At 38.2% G+C, this 17266-nt stretch overlaps 1 protein-coding gene and 1 long non-coding RNA gene across 2 annotated transcripts in view; one reads left to right on the top strand and one right to left on the bottom strand.

Annotated features, from left to right (window-relative positions):
- The window catches only part of LOC116671391 (catechol O-methyltransferase domain-containing protein 1), a gene marked incomplete at its 3' end in the record, with an annotated part of 7321 nt that extends 835 nt beyond the window's left edge, over positions 1-6486 (bottom strand). The window contains 5 exon segments of the mRNA XM_032502630.1: positions 1766-1820; positions 2574-2692; positions 4639-4744; positions 4877-5001; positions 6225-6486. Of these exon segments, the coding sequence (XP_032358521.1) occupies positions 1766-1820; positions 2574-2692; positions 4639-4744; positions 4877-5001; positions 6225-6306 (487 nt within the window). The 5' untranslated portion in view covers positions 6307-6486.
- Positions 484-17266, top strand: part of LOC116671397 (uncharacterized) — a 125832-nt gene continuing 109049 nt past the window's right edge. The window contains exons 1-2 of the long non-coding RNA XR_004327258.1: positions 484-681; positions 10396-10555. This is a non-coding gene — a long non-coding RNA (uncharacterized LOC116671397). The remainder of the gene's footprint in view (positions 682-10395; positions 10556-17266) is intronic.

Here is a 17266-nt window from a genome sequence, read left to right as displayed (position 1 = left end):
TATATATACAGGAATCATTTAAAGTTGAATGAGAAGTTGGAATAACAACAAGCTTCGGCTTCATCCCGCTCCTTTTCAGACAGATTGAACATACTATTTGTAACACAATTAAGTTTTTTATACACATTTATAAAGCCTTTGATAAAGTGCTCGTATCATAAAGGCAAAGTATTCCTCTTTTAGTCATGTTATCAACTTTTCCTCTCAGATGTATAATGGGGATTTTTGCTTAACCATGTTAACAAATCTTTGAATCATTCATCCAAAAAAGCATTTAAGCAAATGCAAATCTCCTTTGGTGATAACATTTGATGAAATAATTAGTTATTTTATGATTAGTAATTTTATGTTTGACGATACATAGTTAATCGTTATAGAAGTGAAATTATCAGTAATACATTGGCAGAAATTCCACTAATTGTGTATACTGGTTAATAAAATAAAATAAATAAATAAATAAATGGTGATTCCTCTGACTTCTTCGATGATCTTTGCGCGTGAAGTCACGATACCTTCACGTCTCTTTGCCCTTTCTGCTTGTTTTAGTCAAGTGGAAAAAAACTTCAGAAACTAAACTAAAATGTTGTGTACTAAACTGATTCGGAAATAATCCACATGTTTTTAGACTGTAAAGAAGGAAGTAGCTATGATGTCTTTCTTTGGCGGGACAACGGAATCCAGGTAAATTACCAAAACGTAGCCGCGAGCTACTAATGCTACATTCTGGTAACGTTAGCTAGCTAGCTTGCTTGCCTGTTTGTTCTATTGGCGTGTAACGTTACTTTCACTTAGCATCTGACTAGCTTAGCTGAAGGGGTTCAGCTAAACCGCAGCTGCTGCTACAACATTGGACCTGATTGTGGTAATCAAGGAAATTGATTTCACCTGTCAGATTTGTTGTTCAGCCTAGCGTATAATTTAGAATCACCACTGGAACAATGTCACGTTACAGTGTGTGTTTTGTCACTTGAAGTGTAGCTGGACTTTTAGTTATCATAAAAACAATAACAGACACCTCAGATAAATGATAAATTAACTATCTGTCTATATAAATTTCACGTGTGTCGCTAGGGCGTCTTCTTCGCTTTAGTTGTTGTTGTGCGCCAAGCCGTAATGGGCTCATTACTGCCCCTGAGGCCGGAAGGCAGAAAACAGTGGGTGTTTCCAAGCTACACAAAGGTGAGATTTAAAGCATAAAGGCAATTGTTTTGAAGTAGTTTTTTTTTTTTTAGTTTTTTTTTTTTTTGCAAGAGAAACAACTTTCAGACAAATGTACGTCTGGTGCATTTGTCTGCAGTGCATAGCTGCTTCCCGTGTGTACAGATGTGTACACACACACACACACACACATACACACACACCTTTCAGTAACTCTCTTTTGGGCATCATCAACAATAAACTGATGCAGATGTGATACCTTTTTAAATGTAAGAACAGAAATAACCATAGTCTCACAGTTATGATAGACTATCATAACAGTTAGAAATAAGTTGGAAAACACTATCATTTATCATTGATGGTGTTTCCAAAAATGGCATTTAAGTGATTTTTAAAGGGCACACACACCGTGGGTAGACTAAACCAGATGCAGGTTAGACTGTGGCAGTCCTGGATGTGATCTACCATTATTCCCATTCAGATATGTTGTTCCACAAAAATTAAGACACACACGCCTTCTAGAATGACTTAATTTTTCTGTCTGGAAATTGTAACTCTTCTGTCAAATTTAGAGCAGTAAGTTAAGGAAAGAGACGTATTACTGTACCTAGAGTTTTCAGTGCGGGCTGAATGCGTAAATCAATTTTTTGCTCGACTCCAGCCTGTAAAGAAAAAGAAAAAAAAATTTAAAGTCAAAATGCAGCAGACAAGTTATCTGATGATGGATGACAAACAAAGTATTGCAGTATATTAGGATGTCTGTTGTGAGTGTATGCATGCATTATATACATTCTGTTTTTAGTTATTTTTGCAAAAAATACATTGTTTACAATAACCTTGTTTTGCTGTTTTTTGGATTAGGCGAAATAAGAGCCTTGGGATATCAGCGTAGCTACAGCTACCTGTAGGTTTATGTATTGTACATAAGCTAATGTTTTTTTTGTTTGTTTTTTACAATTGCTTGTGAATACCTGTATGTAAGCAGATTTACCATAAATCTATATTAACCCATTGATTTGCAGTTATTCAAAATGCTGAGAAGGAAGTGGAAGTCCGCATTTATTAACTGTGACTAAACATAAATAACTCGAAAGTTATAAAATTAGCTCTGAAGGGGGTGTTGATGCCAATCATTTAAAAAAGGGTTTGTTTTATTATTATTAAAAGACTTAGCGGACTGGTCCAATAGTTGTCTTTTATCACACAAAAGACCGACAGACCACTGAAGTCCGCTCCACATGCAGATGCACATGCTTAGAGCTACAGAACGTCTGTTACCTGCGTTGTATGAAAATCCTCTGCACTGATCAGCACTTTGCAATATGGGAACAATACAGCAGTATTACACATCATATACTGAACCCCATCATAATACAGTGTTTTGAAAAAGACTAAAACATAGATGTGAATGGTACCTCTTTCCAGAAGGGTTTACCAATGTTGGTGTATTCATCAGTGATATCACATGCGACTATAACTCCATCGTCAGGCAAAGTCAGTGCAATGCTCAGTGTGTTGTAGCCTGTGTATACTCCTGCAATGAGAGTGCACTCAAATCAGCAAAATAGATGACAATTGATATGGCAAAAGATTTCTTGAATATCATATAAGACAACTGTTTTTTGTAGTCGTGGCAGGGGAATAGAGAAACCTGATTTTCATCCGCTAGATTTCTTGTGGAGAAAGCTGGTTTCTTGGCCATGTGTACATGTAGGCTAACCATGTTTCTAATCAGCTTTTTAGATGTGACAGCACTACGGCGCAATGAAAGACGTCATTATTACTGTACCATGTACCGCATCCTTGTTTTAAAAATAATTTGATTCAAGTTTTAAGTGTTTTTTTTTCTTTTCTTCCAAAGGCAAAAATACAGTCAAACTACACATCTATAGTGCATGGGTGCATTGAAATCTTAAGTTCAATAAATGATCAGTCTGTTAAAAAGAAATTCATATATTAGGGTAATTTAGGATGTATATAAACATACTTCCCAGTACAAAAAACGCAAGAACAAGACCACTGTAACACTAGCCTAGTTCTGACTAAAACTGACACTGATTAACCTGTAAAGTGTGAGTAGGTCAGAGTCTACTGCTGAATATTTGACCAACTGTTTTTTATAAAAAAAGTAGTGACAAACTGCAGTCTTTCACTACAGAGCATGTCCTCTCACTGTCAGTCAAAACGCTTAGCCAAAAAAGACAATCAGGAAGCAGTTAGTATCAGCAAATAAACACTCAATTTCCTGCACAACCCAATTTTTCCTAGAAACGTCTTCTTGTGTGCATGTAATGGCGGTTTTCCACTGCGTGGTATCTGTTCGACTCGCCACGGCTCTACTCGCTTTTTTTGGTTTTCCATTACAAAAAAAAGTCCCCTGGACCTGCTACCAGGTACTTTTTTTAGTACTACCTCAGTCGGGTTCCAAGCAGCCGAGGCGATACCAAAGGTGACGTGGTTACCTGCAGACTGCTGGTTGGTCGGAGAAATCGTCACTTATGACCGCTTTGTTAGCAACAAGAGTGCGGAGTGTGTGTCCGAACAAACGGACATTTAAAACAATCTAGCCCGACACCGACAGATATCCACTCTCTCACTATTCTCACTTTTCAACTGTTCGGGCTACTGCTGTCATGTCGTTTCCAATATTGCACACTGTTCTTTAAAAAACAAGACAATATATATAACAAAGTTTTTATTTAGCTTTTCAAAGTAGCGCATCAAACCCTCCCAAACTCCCGGTCTTCTTCCTCTGCACCCTGTGACAGTGTCCCCCTGGCTCTCTGTCCCAGATGCATCCCAGTCGTTGTCATAGACTGTCCGTGACTCTCATACAGATTATACGAAGCCCGTAGTCAGAAACCAGAGTTTCACCGTCGGACATCGCCCACCAGACGTTCTGCGGCGGCGATTTCAAAGCGTGAATCTCTGAAACACAAACATCCACACAGTCATGTTGGTGTGTAATCATGGTTTTTCATGTACTTTATAGCGTATAGTAAATACTGACTGCGACGCTGAACACATGCAAATGTTAGCTAACGTTACCAGGAAACTAACTTACCCTGTTGTGTCGGCGAACAACCGTCATGTCGACGTCTGAACTCCGTCAGAATTCCCAACTCCCGTTTTTTTAGCGGTGATTTTTGTTGCTCCTTCCCTTCTTTTGAAACAAAACATTTTCTTCTGGCTGGTGCGAGTAGCCGACGTGCTGTTGTGAGTCGCGCTGAAAATTACTTCATCACGCGTTGCTATAGTGACCAGCCCACGCTCAGTCTTTCCGCAATCTGCAATGGAAACGAACATAGAATGGGCCGAGGCGAGCCGACGTGCCGAGCCAAGCCGAGGCGAGCCGTTACCAGCAGTGGAAAAACGCCATAAAGGAACTCGTGTCTGAACAGTTTAAGGACTGTTGAATCTCAATCCTGAGCAGGTGTATCTTTTAGAGACTAGATGTGATGTTGGGTCCGAGGGCCTTACCGATCTCTAATGCTTTCTTGGTTTTGATTAGTTTTGCCAGATTGGCCATGAACTGCGACTGCTCACAGGCGACCATTATGAAGTTCAAGGAGTGTTCCATTGTCCTCTGAAAGCAATGAGAGGAAACCGGTTGCATTAGATTCACAACTTACACTGTAACACATGATTACATTGAATGATATTGAGTGCTTAATTGTGCCAGAGCACATCTGTATTCTGGATACTAAGACAAGCTTACCAGTCTGAGGTTTTTCAGGGCCGGATGCTCCCTCAAGGAGTTATTGAGGACGTACTGCAGCAGTGGGTTGTCTTTTCCCTCGGCGTGACTTTTAGAGATGCTCATTTTGGAAGATTTCTTTTTCCCTGAGGCCAAACATTAACAATAAAAGAATTATAAAGATCTTAAAAGCCTGATACTGCCCGTTGATCTACCATCCAGCTTATACATCTTTCAGGAAACTGATGTCTGGTCTAGTTAATGTACAGTGTAATGTAAGTTGTAATTGGATTTAGATAAAACTTAAATGATTTCAGTGGGGAAATGCAATTATTGCACCAGCAGCAACAGATCTAGATAAAGAAATGAAAACTGGAAAGTGTAAGACAATGTAGCTTGGCATCAATACAATGCAATGAATTGTCGCATTCTGGTGACAATTCTATGTGTCCCTATATGTTTTCTGTCTGTACATCACTGGATATTCCTGTCATTTTCAAAATCTTTGCAGTTTTGGATTTACCATTTCTAAGGGTAGAAGAACTACATTAATGTTAATACATTTGCTTATGATGTGTTATCCCTGTTATAGCCATGGGTAACACTTTACATTAAGGTACCACAATGTAGGTAGTTACTGGGGAAGGAATGAGTAATGAATAGCTAGCTAATGATTAGTTAGTCAATCAGTAACTAATAATTACTGCTTGAATCAGTCAATCATTAGCTAACCCTTCGTTACTCAATCATTTAACAGTAGCTACCAGTCTGTTTACAAGTAACTAATCATTAGTGCTTGAATCACAGTCAATCAGTAATAATCTTTAAGTAGCATTCGTTCCTCAGTAACTACCTACATTGTTGTGTACCTTTTTATGGTAAAGTGGCACCCTTGTAATGCACCACATGTAATGCTTTCAGCGACGAGTGTATGATGTAATCTTAGCTGAAGGGCGCTTTAAGGTTGCATGAGACCCAAATGTTGATCACTCCTTCAAAAGTAACTTCTTAATAATTAACATAACACCCAAATTAAAAAGTTCACATTAAAAAGAAAGCCACAAGTATAGACTACTATTGTCATACGGATGAAACCGTAGGGACATGTATTGTGTAATTCTGTTTCCTTTCAGATTTGTGAAAAAGGATTTCACTTGTTTCCACTGTCCAAACCACATAAGCTTAGATCTACACTGAAAACACTGTACCCGGGTTAGATTTTGGTTTTAAACCCTAACCTTGTAACCAAAACATAACAATGGTTTTACAGATTTCGCAGATGGATTCCTCCTCTGTGTAGATAAGTCTGCATATAATCTTATTTTTTTTATGAAATAAGTCTTTAGGCTTGATTACCGATCGTTCTTACCAAAGAAATAGCCGGCGACTAAAACAACTCCCAGTGTAATGGATCCAGCCAGTGCCTCTTTGGAAATATTACGAAAAGACATTTCTTACACGACAATTGTGATACGGATACCAATAAATCTGATCCCAGCTGAAGCTCTTCCGTGTTCGTTTTGGCGCTGTACCGTAATACTGCGAGTAGATGCGATGAGCAGCAGCACGGGAGACCTCTTGCGTTTCTGTCTGTACTAGCCCGGCAGATTGCCAATGTGAACAGCGTCGATGAAATAAGGAAAATGTAAAGTGTAGCGACTCCAGCAAAAGCTAGTCACACGGAAATTGTTATCAAAGTTGAATTATTATTTGATAAATCCAAATAAACTAGACGCAATATTGTCAATATGACAAATATTTTATATGTAGAGCTACAGACTTGAGCCATGAAATGAAACCCACATGCAGCTGCAAATTGGAAAAACAACTCACCACACAGTTGCGTCAAAAGTAAAGGGTTTTGCGTCTGACAGAGCGCCTATCTGAATTCCTGATTAAATGAACCTTCAAAGATTTGCTCAGTCATGTGGAGATAATGAAGGTCATATGACCGGCTGCTGCTCTCACGATAGGACTGTAAAACAGACGCCCGTCGCAAGGACCACGTCTATGGACAGGACTCACTGCCATGTCCATGTCCCTTTTCTTTAGAAGATGTCGAAAAATATTACCGTGATTTTTGCAATTATGTGTGTGGCTGAACTGTGGTAGACGAAGTATTCATATCCTTTACTTGAGTAAAAGTATTCCTACCGACGTGTGCATTTATTATGTTACAAGTAAAAGCCCTCCCGTCATATTATCAGCATAATATACTTAGTCTCAAAAGGAAATGTACCTCTCATGCAGAATGGTTCCATTCAGTTTTTATTATATGCAGTTTTTATTATATGCAGAGTATTAAAGTGTTTTTATTATTATTATTATTATTATTATTTTTATTTTTATTTTTATTATTATAATACATTAAACAACATTCATATGAAGTCTAAATCGAAGTAAGTAGGAACAGCTGTCTAAAATGTAGTGGAGTTAAAAGTAAAATATTTCCCCCTGCAATGTAGTGAAATACAATCACAATGTTGCATTAAAATGGCCAGAATTAATTGACAGGCTGTTTAAATTATAATAATTAGTGTGACAAAGCTGATAAATAGACCATGGAACTTCTCCTTACTGTAAATTAGTTGGATAATGAAAAAGGTTAGGACATGTAATATAGGTGTCCATACAGAGGAGGGCAGTGTTGTCAAGGCTGTGAAGCTCACTTGTTACAGTTATTCTCATGCAAATAATGCTGACTATATGAATAAAAAGTTTGGTGTTTTAGTGATAGATTTAATTTTCTAATAGAAAAGTAGCTGATAATCAACATTTTGTGCCATTTTAATATTTATGTTGGAGCAAGCATTTAGTTTATTCGCATGTAAATAATATGATTGACTTTTTAATGAAAAGTGTGTGTGTGTGTGTGTGTGTGTGTGTGTGTGTGTGTGCAGTCCCTGACAAAAGTCTTGTCGCTTATCTATTTTGTAGAAACACCTGCTATTAACCTGACTTTTAATTAATCAATTGGTGTAAGAAATAGCTCATATGAAAAGCTAAAACCCTCCCAAATGATGTTCAATGCACTGAAATAAATTAGTTTCACTAAAAAAAGATTTATTATTTAAACAAGACAGGTCAAATTTTGGCAAGACAAAGGTTTTGTCGCTATACAGAAATTGAACAAATTTACTGCAAATACTAAAATAAGTCAGCAAATTATAGCGGTGCTGTGAGATTCAAATTTAATATCTTGTATGACTTCCATGAGCTTGAAGGACTGCATCCATGCGGTTTGGCAAGGATTCACAATGTATTGATGAGTCATCGGGAATAGAGGAAAGCAGTCTTGCATGACTCCCAGGTTCATCAATATTCTTTGGTTGGGCTTCCATGCTTTCTTTCATCCTACCCCATATGCTCAATGATGTTCATGTCTGGGGACTGGGCCGGCCAATCCTGGAGCATCTTGATCTTCTTCGCCTTGAGGAACTTTGAAGTGGAGATGGAAGTGTGCGATGGGCACCATCCTGCTGGAGAATTTGGCCTCTTTATGGTTGGGAATATAAGAGGTAGCTGAGATTTCTTGGTATTTGAGACTATGGATGTTGCTTCCACGCAGATCTCTCGCACACCCCCCACTGGATGTAACCCCAGACCATGATTTTTCCACCACCAAACTTCACTGTTTCTGGGTATATCTGGATTCATGCTGGCTCCAGTAGGTCTCTGCAATATTTGCGGCAACTGTGGTGAATTAACAGAAGATTCATCTGAAAAATCCACTTTCTTCCACTTCTCCAGCGTCCATCCTTTTAGCAGGCTGTGGCCTTGGCAACTAACTGCCACACGGTTTTTCAATTGTCTTTTGTTAGTGCTGGCTTCTGGGCACTGATTTGACCATGGAGGCCATTTCAAGACAGAATCCAACAACACGTTCTGGTTGACACAGGGACTTCAGGGGACCAGGTCTGGTGGAGCTCTGCTGCAGTGGAAAATGGGCTGGCCTTGGATTTTCGAGCCAACAAACGGTCCTCGAGCAGTTGTCTTGCGGGGTCTGCCTGACTGGGCTGTCGAAAACATCTCCAGTTTCTTCAAATGTTTTTTAATCCTCTGTACTTGACGCTGAGACATTGAAGGTGTCTGCACATCGCAGTGGATCTGGTCTCAGCCTCTTGATAATCAAAACTTAGTCTCAGGGTGAATCTTAGGCATGTTTGCAGAGGTTAGTTGCAGTTGATGTGAAGGTCTAGTGTACTGGGTGGTTTTTATACACACGAGACCTAATTGATCCTTGTAGTCAAAGGTGAAGCCATATGACAAGGCGACAACACTTATGTCTTTGCAAAAATTGACTCAATGGGCTTTACCAAGTGTGAATATTAGAATACTTTTTGACAGTTTCTTTTTGCACTGACACATTATTACAAAAGCTGTTGGGATTAAATGAGCCATTTCTTGTAAATAAATCTTGATTAGAAATATATTTCAGCGGCACTTCAGGTCAATTTGTACACAAGCGACAAGACTTTTGTCAGGGACTGTGTGTGTGTGTGTGTGTGTGCGCTCTCAGTCAGTCAACCAAAAAAACACCAGTGTCTGCTTTTTATTTCTGGTGAAAAGAACATATGTTAAACAAATGTATTGTTTTATTCTGTAATCTTTATTTAAGAGCTATTGTTAATAAGTAAGTGGGGAAAAACATTTGTGTGTGCAGCTTCTGACTTTTAAATATGCCACACCAGTTAGACACTGAGCTTTTGTTTCTTTTTCTGAAATTTAATTTAGTTTAGAGCATTACTTTTTCTGTCACAAAGAGAATAAAAGTGCTTTCAGGTGTATTTTGATAATTATTTTTCAAACAAAAACGAGAGCAAAACTCTGTAGTGAAGTAGAAATCTTTGAGCACATTCAGCAGAGCTGTAGACCTTCAACCCAAATGACGAATTAGAGATATAGCTGTGCTAGACAAACAATGACGCCATGTATTAGTGATGAGAAGTAGGTTTTTATTTGCTGGTGAACAAATGCTAAACCCAAGGACTAGCAGACAAAATGCCCTAATCATCCCAAAATGTACATGCACCCCTAAATATAAACTTGGGATCACATAGCCTGTCATTAATTAACGTTTAACTAATCTTTAAATTACATTATTAAAATCCTAAATCATTTAGGTACATAATAAGGAGCCACATTTAGGGCTGCACTTTGTTTTACTGCTTGATCTTATACTATGCACATTTCATTTTAATCCAACATAAAAAGTTTAAAAGGCTTTTAATGTATACATTTAAGTGTTTCAGTCCCTCAGTGCATGTGATGCATTGTGGCAAAAAATAACCTCCGACTATGTGAAGGTTCTTTATTTTCTTATCTCCAATCTAGTGAATAAAGGGAAGACACACAGAAAAAAAATGTATCAAACAGATAGATTTCCAGTGCATGTGAAGGCCACAGTAATCTCAGCACAGGTTCCTGTTTGATAATGACAGTGTGCTGATGGTAGTATTCAAGTGCTGTTTTCTAAAAGACATCTCCTTGTACCTGTTCTACCTGATGGATAGCTTGCAATCTGATGCTCTTTTTTTCAGTGATCTCCAGTTCTCAGATAGTCTTGGCTGCTGGCCCTGCTGCTGCTGCTTACCAACAGAGTCTGGACAGCAGGGGAGGCTAGAGTCTTCCTCCAGGGGGCAGGGACGCTTCCAGCTGGGTGGTTGAAGTATGGAGCTTGCCTTGGGGTATGCCTCTTGTGTGAGTAAACACCATAACAATCCAGCAGAGAGACACGCTCCCCGTGTCTGGGAATTTTCTGGTATGCCAGAACAATGTCTGACACTGTTGTGGTGATTTCATTTTACAGGCCGGCCTAACTCTAGTCTACTGTCTATGAGGAAAAGAGTTTTATGTCACATGCCAGGATGATTAATGTACTCTAAATTGTGTGTAGGCCTTCTTTGTATGTGTGATGAGGCAATGTTCTGTTTTTATCACAGACTATAGGGAACATTGAGTCGATTATCCTTTTCTACATAGCACTTGTTAAGCTTTGGGTGACCTACTGTATTAACTATCCAATGGCTCGCTGATACACTTTATTACTTAGCAAACATGCCCTACACATTTTAAATCACAGAGGAACTGTGCTTGTCAGACTTCTCTGCTCTCCCAGACAGTAAAATGCCGTGTAAGTCCTCTCCTCTCAACTCTCAAGTTTGACTTTGGTCTTTCTCTTTGACTGACAGATGAGCGAGCGATACGACTCCATCAAAAAGTGCAGCCTGACAGTTCAATTTGACAGCCCTCTTCAAACTAAATATACACCGTGTTTCTGGCACTATTACCTTGACAAGAAGAAAAATGGTAAAAAGAATATATACTCATATAGATTTCACTAGAAACAAATGTCCATAAACAGAAATATTTAATTTACAAATGTTTAATACAGAAAGGAGCAAATCTTCACAATTGAGAAGCTGGGGAAAGATTTGTTTTAGCATTTTTGCTTCATAAATTACTTAAATTATGACTTGTTATCAATATGTTGTTCAATTATAAATTTAAATCCAAAAGCAACATCTCAACTTGGTGGTGCAACAAATTCGCATTGAACTGAATGGATAAAATATATGATGTAAAATAATGTATCATGTAGCGCTTAATGTACACACTAAAGAACCTGTAAAAGCTAAGACCTCTGGGTAAAAATGACCCTTTAATAGCTATTAAATAACATCTTTAGTCAATTATTCATAAATGTGAAATGTTTTCTGCCATTATCAGGCAGCCTACATGAAGTTGTGATCAAGTCACTAAATATTCCTGTACTTGTGCTATCATCACTCGTGTGTAAATCCTCATCATTGTGATATGCCTACAATCTGCTCTCCCATTTAGCTAATAAAATGCATAGACCTAAATGATTCATGGCAACCATTTACATAATTCATAATTAAATCACAACTCGATGGCTTGGAATTTATTAGTAGTGAAAATTCATGTGCCGCCATCGTGATATACTAATTAATATCTTTAGTTATCATTGGAACATTGCTTACTCGGCTGGGGTCTGGTTATGGGGCAGGAATAATGCAATGCAACAACAAATTATCTGCACATTTAAGTGGGAATGTCTCGGCGTGATGGCCACAATATGCATTTGCCTGAAGAACTTAACAGCGGAATCTGTTTTATCGGAGTTGTCACGTTCTGGCTAATCATTTTGAACACTAAAGATTAAGGCTAATGCATTTCCATCCTCTAGCTCCCATGTAGGGCTCCAGGGCGTCTCTAATCATGCTGTGCACTTTTCCCACAGTCCACAAAAACATGTGCCACAGAAACACACTTCATCCTGTAGACAAAGGGAAAAACTAAAAACAGCATTGCTAATAAAGCAGATAGTTTGATTAATCACTAAAATGGTGGTAGTGCTAAAAACGTTTAGTCGAGTAATTGACAAAAAATGTATCGATCACAATTTTGGTGAAAAGTCATTGTTTAAGTCATTATTAATGCAAAAATACCAAATGTAATGCAAATCTTTTATCATTATAAAAGGAATTTTGTTGGGATTTTGGACTGTTGTTAGACTAAACAAGTAATGTGATGCTTTCTTCTTATTTTGGGACATTTAATGGATTTTTAATGATTTTTCAAATTTGAATCAAGCTTATTTTCTCACTTACCACTAGTTGTATTTAGCCATGCATAGTTTGGGTATTATTTGTCCAGGGTGATTTTGTTTTAACTTTATTGCCATTACAATAATACATGTTAGGAACTTGCCTTCATGAGTTCATTGTACAAGTGGGCAGACGGGACAGCGCACAGCATACTAATAAAACTGATTAAAATTGATATAAATTAATACCAAAAAAGCTAAAAACAAAATGTAGCCCATAGTGCTAAAGATTTACAATTCAAGGGTCAATAGGTTAAGATATATCCATCCCTGAAATTTCTGCCTCCATCCCAACCCAATGGAGGTAAATTGTGTTTAATTGGTGGTACAAAATCTACAAGGCAAATAAACTCAGAAGCATCTGCATTGCTATAGAGAAAACATTAGTTTGTGTTTTATGTGAACTGACCCTTTAATCAAAAATATAATTGACAAATTTATCGATGAAGGAAATAATTTTAGTTGCAGCTCCAATTGGTTGCATTGCACCCTGTAACAAAACTTGAGATCCCCTGTATTGGGAAAAAAAGGAGGTGCATGCAACCTTATAACAACGTCCCACAAACACACGGGTCAGGCTAATGAACTTGTGTCAACACGCACCTTTCCCCTTACTCCTCTGAGCTTAATGCATTCTTAGTTTCGACAGTTAATTCAGAACTGAACATCCACTAACTCTCCTCACCAGTGGACAAACAATTCACTAATGGTCCCCGAGGCTTCACCACTATCTATTGATCTACTGTCACCCAATTTCTCTGTGACTTATGCCCTGCGTAATTCCCATTACTGTGCACACTGAAGCCTTATCAGGGAGAACAATAGGCTTGTTGTCACTGAGGGCAATAATATGAGCGGGCCTGTGACGGTGTGAGTGGGAACTCATGACTTCAACTCCTCGAGCCCTCTCGGTGACCTTTACGCTCATGTGGGCCAGTTTGAAGCCCAACGTCAGAATTCGAAACTCAATCCGGACCGTTTTGCAGATGAATCAGAAAATTGGATCTTGCTTGTTTCATAAAACCGAGCCCCCAAAATACTGAGGGCCGGCTCCTTAGCCATAAAACTGTCGCTGTGATATGTCTCTAGCAATGATGAGTCCCAGTTCCTGCATGCCCCCTCTCCAGCTCTCCCACCCGCTGGCTGCTATCTCTTTCTTTTCAATTATGTTTCCCTGCTCTTTTTAGACAAAGAGTAATAAAGCTATAAATCGTGTAACCGGCAGAAGGTATGGACATTCTGTCTCTGAACTGCTGTTGAAACTGCCATAAACCACCCACAAAGTCAAAGATAAGGATTTACAGTTATTTAACATCATCCTTGTCCCCTAAATCACACTGATAAGATAATTAAGTGATGGCTATAGGTTCTTTGTCCTCTAACTATTGATTTTTTTAACAGAGAGGGCCAGTGCAATGTTTTTATTGAGCATCCTATTTGCTTAAAGTTTGAGAGTGGAAATAGAGCTTTTTGGATTGTTTTATTGAACCACAGATTCTGCACTGTGAATTAATTTATCTGATAACGGCGCCTTCTTGTTTAATTCCCATTCACAGTCGAAATGTTTTCAAATGTAGAGTCACAAAACATGACAGATGTTACTATTATAGCAGTATTGGAGTCGGAATGATAGCCAAGCAGAGGTAAATATCCTCCTTGAAAGACCATTGCAGCCATTGTTTTATATAGTTAAGGAAAATTTGATCTTTATGCAAATTGTTTTGTGGCATGGCACAATTATAATGTATTTTTACATTATAGTCACAAGAACTGAGTATGCTGAATGTATCATGTCTGAATAGGAATGATTGTTCCTTCTTGGCCTCTCTAGACACAACACATGACTTGATTCACAGGAAGACATCCATCTATAATAATTGGTATTAATATCAAATGCTGCAAACAATCTGCTTGTTAAAGCGACCATTGTTTCACCAACCCTGAAGTATATGTCCCTCTTAGCACCTAATGTCCCAGTTTGAACAAAGACGTGTTTAGCTTGGCGGAAGTTAGTCACTCTTTTCAGCATGAAAACACTTATGTCAGTGCCTCCGAGATGGCAAAGTTGCAGCCGTTCACATTTAATGATTCAATTGCTGTTAAGCTTCAAGTTCACGACCCCGCAGCTATGGTAAATGTCAAGCGCAACAATGTCCTGCTAACTAGGCATGCCACTGCCAACCAATCATTTTGTTATTGACTAGGAAATCACAAGGTGCTGTAATGTGACTTTAAACTACGTTACAGTCTATTTATCTTGGTACCCATATGGTCTGGTTATTCAGTCTGATTCAGTGTTGTTCATGTGACTCAAAGCACCACTGTCAGTTACAGCTATGGATCACCCAACAGGCGTTAGAGCAGATCTCTACAATATATTCTTCACTACGATCTCCCCTTCCAACAGCTGTTAACTTGTTTTTAGAAATGACATTTGTTCACACAGTATTTTTTGAAAGCTATTAATTCTGTCATGGTGTCGTCTTCTTTAGAGTGGCCTTGGATTGATGTGATGACAGCAATTAATTAATTTAATCCTGAGTATTGAAATAGCCCTGTTTGCGTCAATGCCTGATCAACATATCTTTCGCATTAGAATAAAGTGGTGACACCAAGGCCTAAGTTGTTAAGTGTCATTTCTGTAGTAATGTTTGATAAATGAAAAGGTTAGACTAGTGTCAGTAATGTGGTTCAAATCACTATATGTATTAATAATAATAATTTTCTGATCATATGCCACAACATGTAACAAGTATGAAAGTCACACACAAAGCAATACAATTGATGCAATGCAAACAATGATAATATTAATGGGAAATGTTTGGTCTATAAAAATAATATCAACCAATCCCAGCACTGACCCACCTTGCTCTGCGATGAAAGGTATTTATGATAGTTCAGAGCTGTTGGGTGAGACTGAGTCACTAGTTCATGCTGCTACATCATATTAGTCCCAAGCTAAAGGGTCACTTCTCTATGTATAGCCTAGCTGGGTTTATTTTGGCAGAGGGTCATTCCATTTTGTATATGGACCTCCCAGTTGGTCAGTCTTAGTATAGTGCCTACTGAGAGGGAATAAACAGTTGGCAAGGTGGTAACAACATTGACAGTAATCCTGGCTCTTTTGTTAAAATATGCTTTCTTTTAAACAAGTTTTTGACTACAAGTAGCACTATGGAGCAATATGTTTTACAAGTGGGTGCCCGTTTAGTTTACATTGTGCTTGCTTGCCAGTTTATTATCTTGTAAACACACCCAACACTTCCTGGTTAGCTTTTCAAATTCAAAAGCTTCCTCACTTGTTGCCATTTTTTAAAATGATAGCTAATGTTAATCACTATGCCTATGTACCTTTTTCTTTAACATGGATTAGACAAAATGTTTAACAAAATAATGAATTACTAGACAAAAATTATACATTAATCGGTAAAGAAAATAACTGTTAGTGGCAGCTCTAGTCAGGTTATGCCCAACCGGGATGGTATGCAGCCAAGGATCCTGAAAAGGTTTAACTGAACAAGAGCAATTTATTTGCCTATTATCAGCTGGCCAACACATGTTAAAGGTTTTCTGGAGATCTTTTAAAATCTTTTTACATACTCTCATGTTCTGGAGTGACCACATCTCAGACCTTTAAACAAATTCCCTTTACAGTAAGATGACCATGGCCACTGGTGGGGCTTTGCCTCATTAGTTAACTGTGGGAATAAAAGACTCAGCAGAGAAGTCCAAACCCACATAAATAAAGTGGGAATTTTGTATATTATATGTCTCAAATGTAAAACTCCCAAACAAATGAGATTGGAAAACTCTCTGGGGCATCTTCTAAACTTTGCTGCTGTCATCCATCAAGAATATTGCCATGCAAGTCCATTCAAGAGTTGGACAAACTGCTTCTTTAAGCATTTCTCCGGGAAGCATAAAAGTGTATTTATGGTCACCACGAGCAGGTATAGAGGAAGATTGGCAAACATGAAAATCAAGTCCTCTCTTGGGTGCCATCTAGCTGTGCTCAGCTATGTTAAATCATAGATGGAAAGAACAACAGTCTGGTGCCACAACAGTCCAGTCTGACAAAGCAATGCCTTGGGCCTGCGTTTTTATATTCTCTCTAAAGCCCGTTATTGGAGTCAATGTTTTGTCTTCATACCTGTTTTCAGCTCTGTAATGAACTTCATCTGTCGTATTCTGCACATTAATGACATTTTCCAGTTAAATGTAACCTACAGTTTAGCGTATAACCCAATGCCAAGATTTAAGGCTGCAAAAGATCCTGTCTCTGCACTTAGCTGATGTGGGATTGATTTCCTTTACAATATATGAATCACTGGGGTCATTACTGAGCAAGCCTCTTTCATTAAATTGAGCTATATCTACTGTGTCAACCCAGGACCTTCTGAGAGCCCTCAACACAGAATATACTGTACCTCCATTGGGTAGAACAGTATTATGTAAAGTATAGCGTCATTTATGCCATGAATGCAGAACATTGATCCATTGTAGAGAAAATAAGTGACAACATACTCTTGAAGCCTTTTAATAATTCAGATGTAGCCTAAGTGTTGTAAAAATACTGATAAGTAGATCTTGTTGATAAATGTAGAGGCTAAATCTTGTAGTTGAATGAATAATATCGAGTGGTAGAAAATTATACATTCGATGCACCTGTGAACTCGTATAAATGCCAGCAATGCTTTCCAAAACCCTTTTTAATTGGGAGTCTTATAAAGGATCACCACACACACACACACACACACACACACACACACACACACACACAC

Source organism: Etheostoma spectabile, chromosome 21, assembly GCF_008692095.1.
Source record: "Etheostoma spectabile isolate EspeVRDwgs_2016 chromosome 21, UIUC_Espe_1.0, whole genome shotgun sequence".
Classification (NCBI taxonomy): domain Eukaryota; kingdom Metazoa; phylum Chordata; class Actinopteri; order Perciformes; family Percidae; genus Etheostoma; species Etheostoma spectabile.
This window is presented reverse-complemented; position numbering and strand designations above follow the sequence as displayed.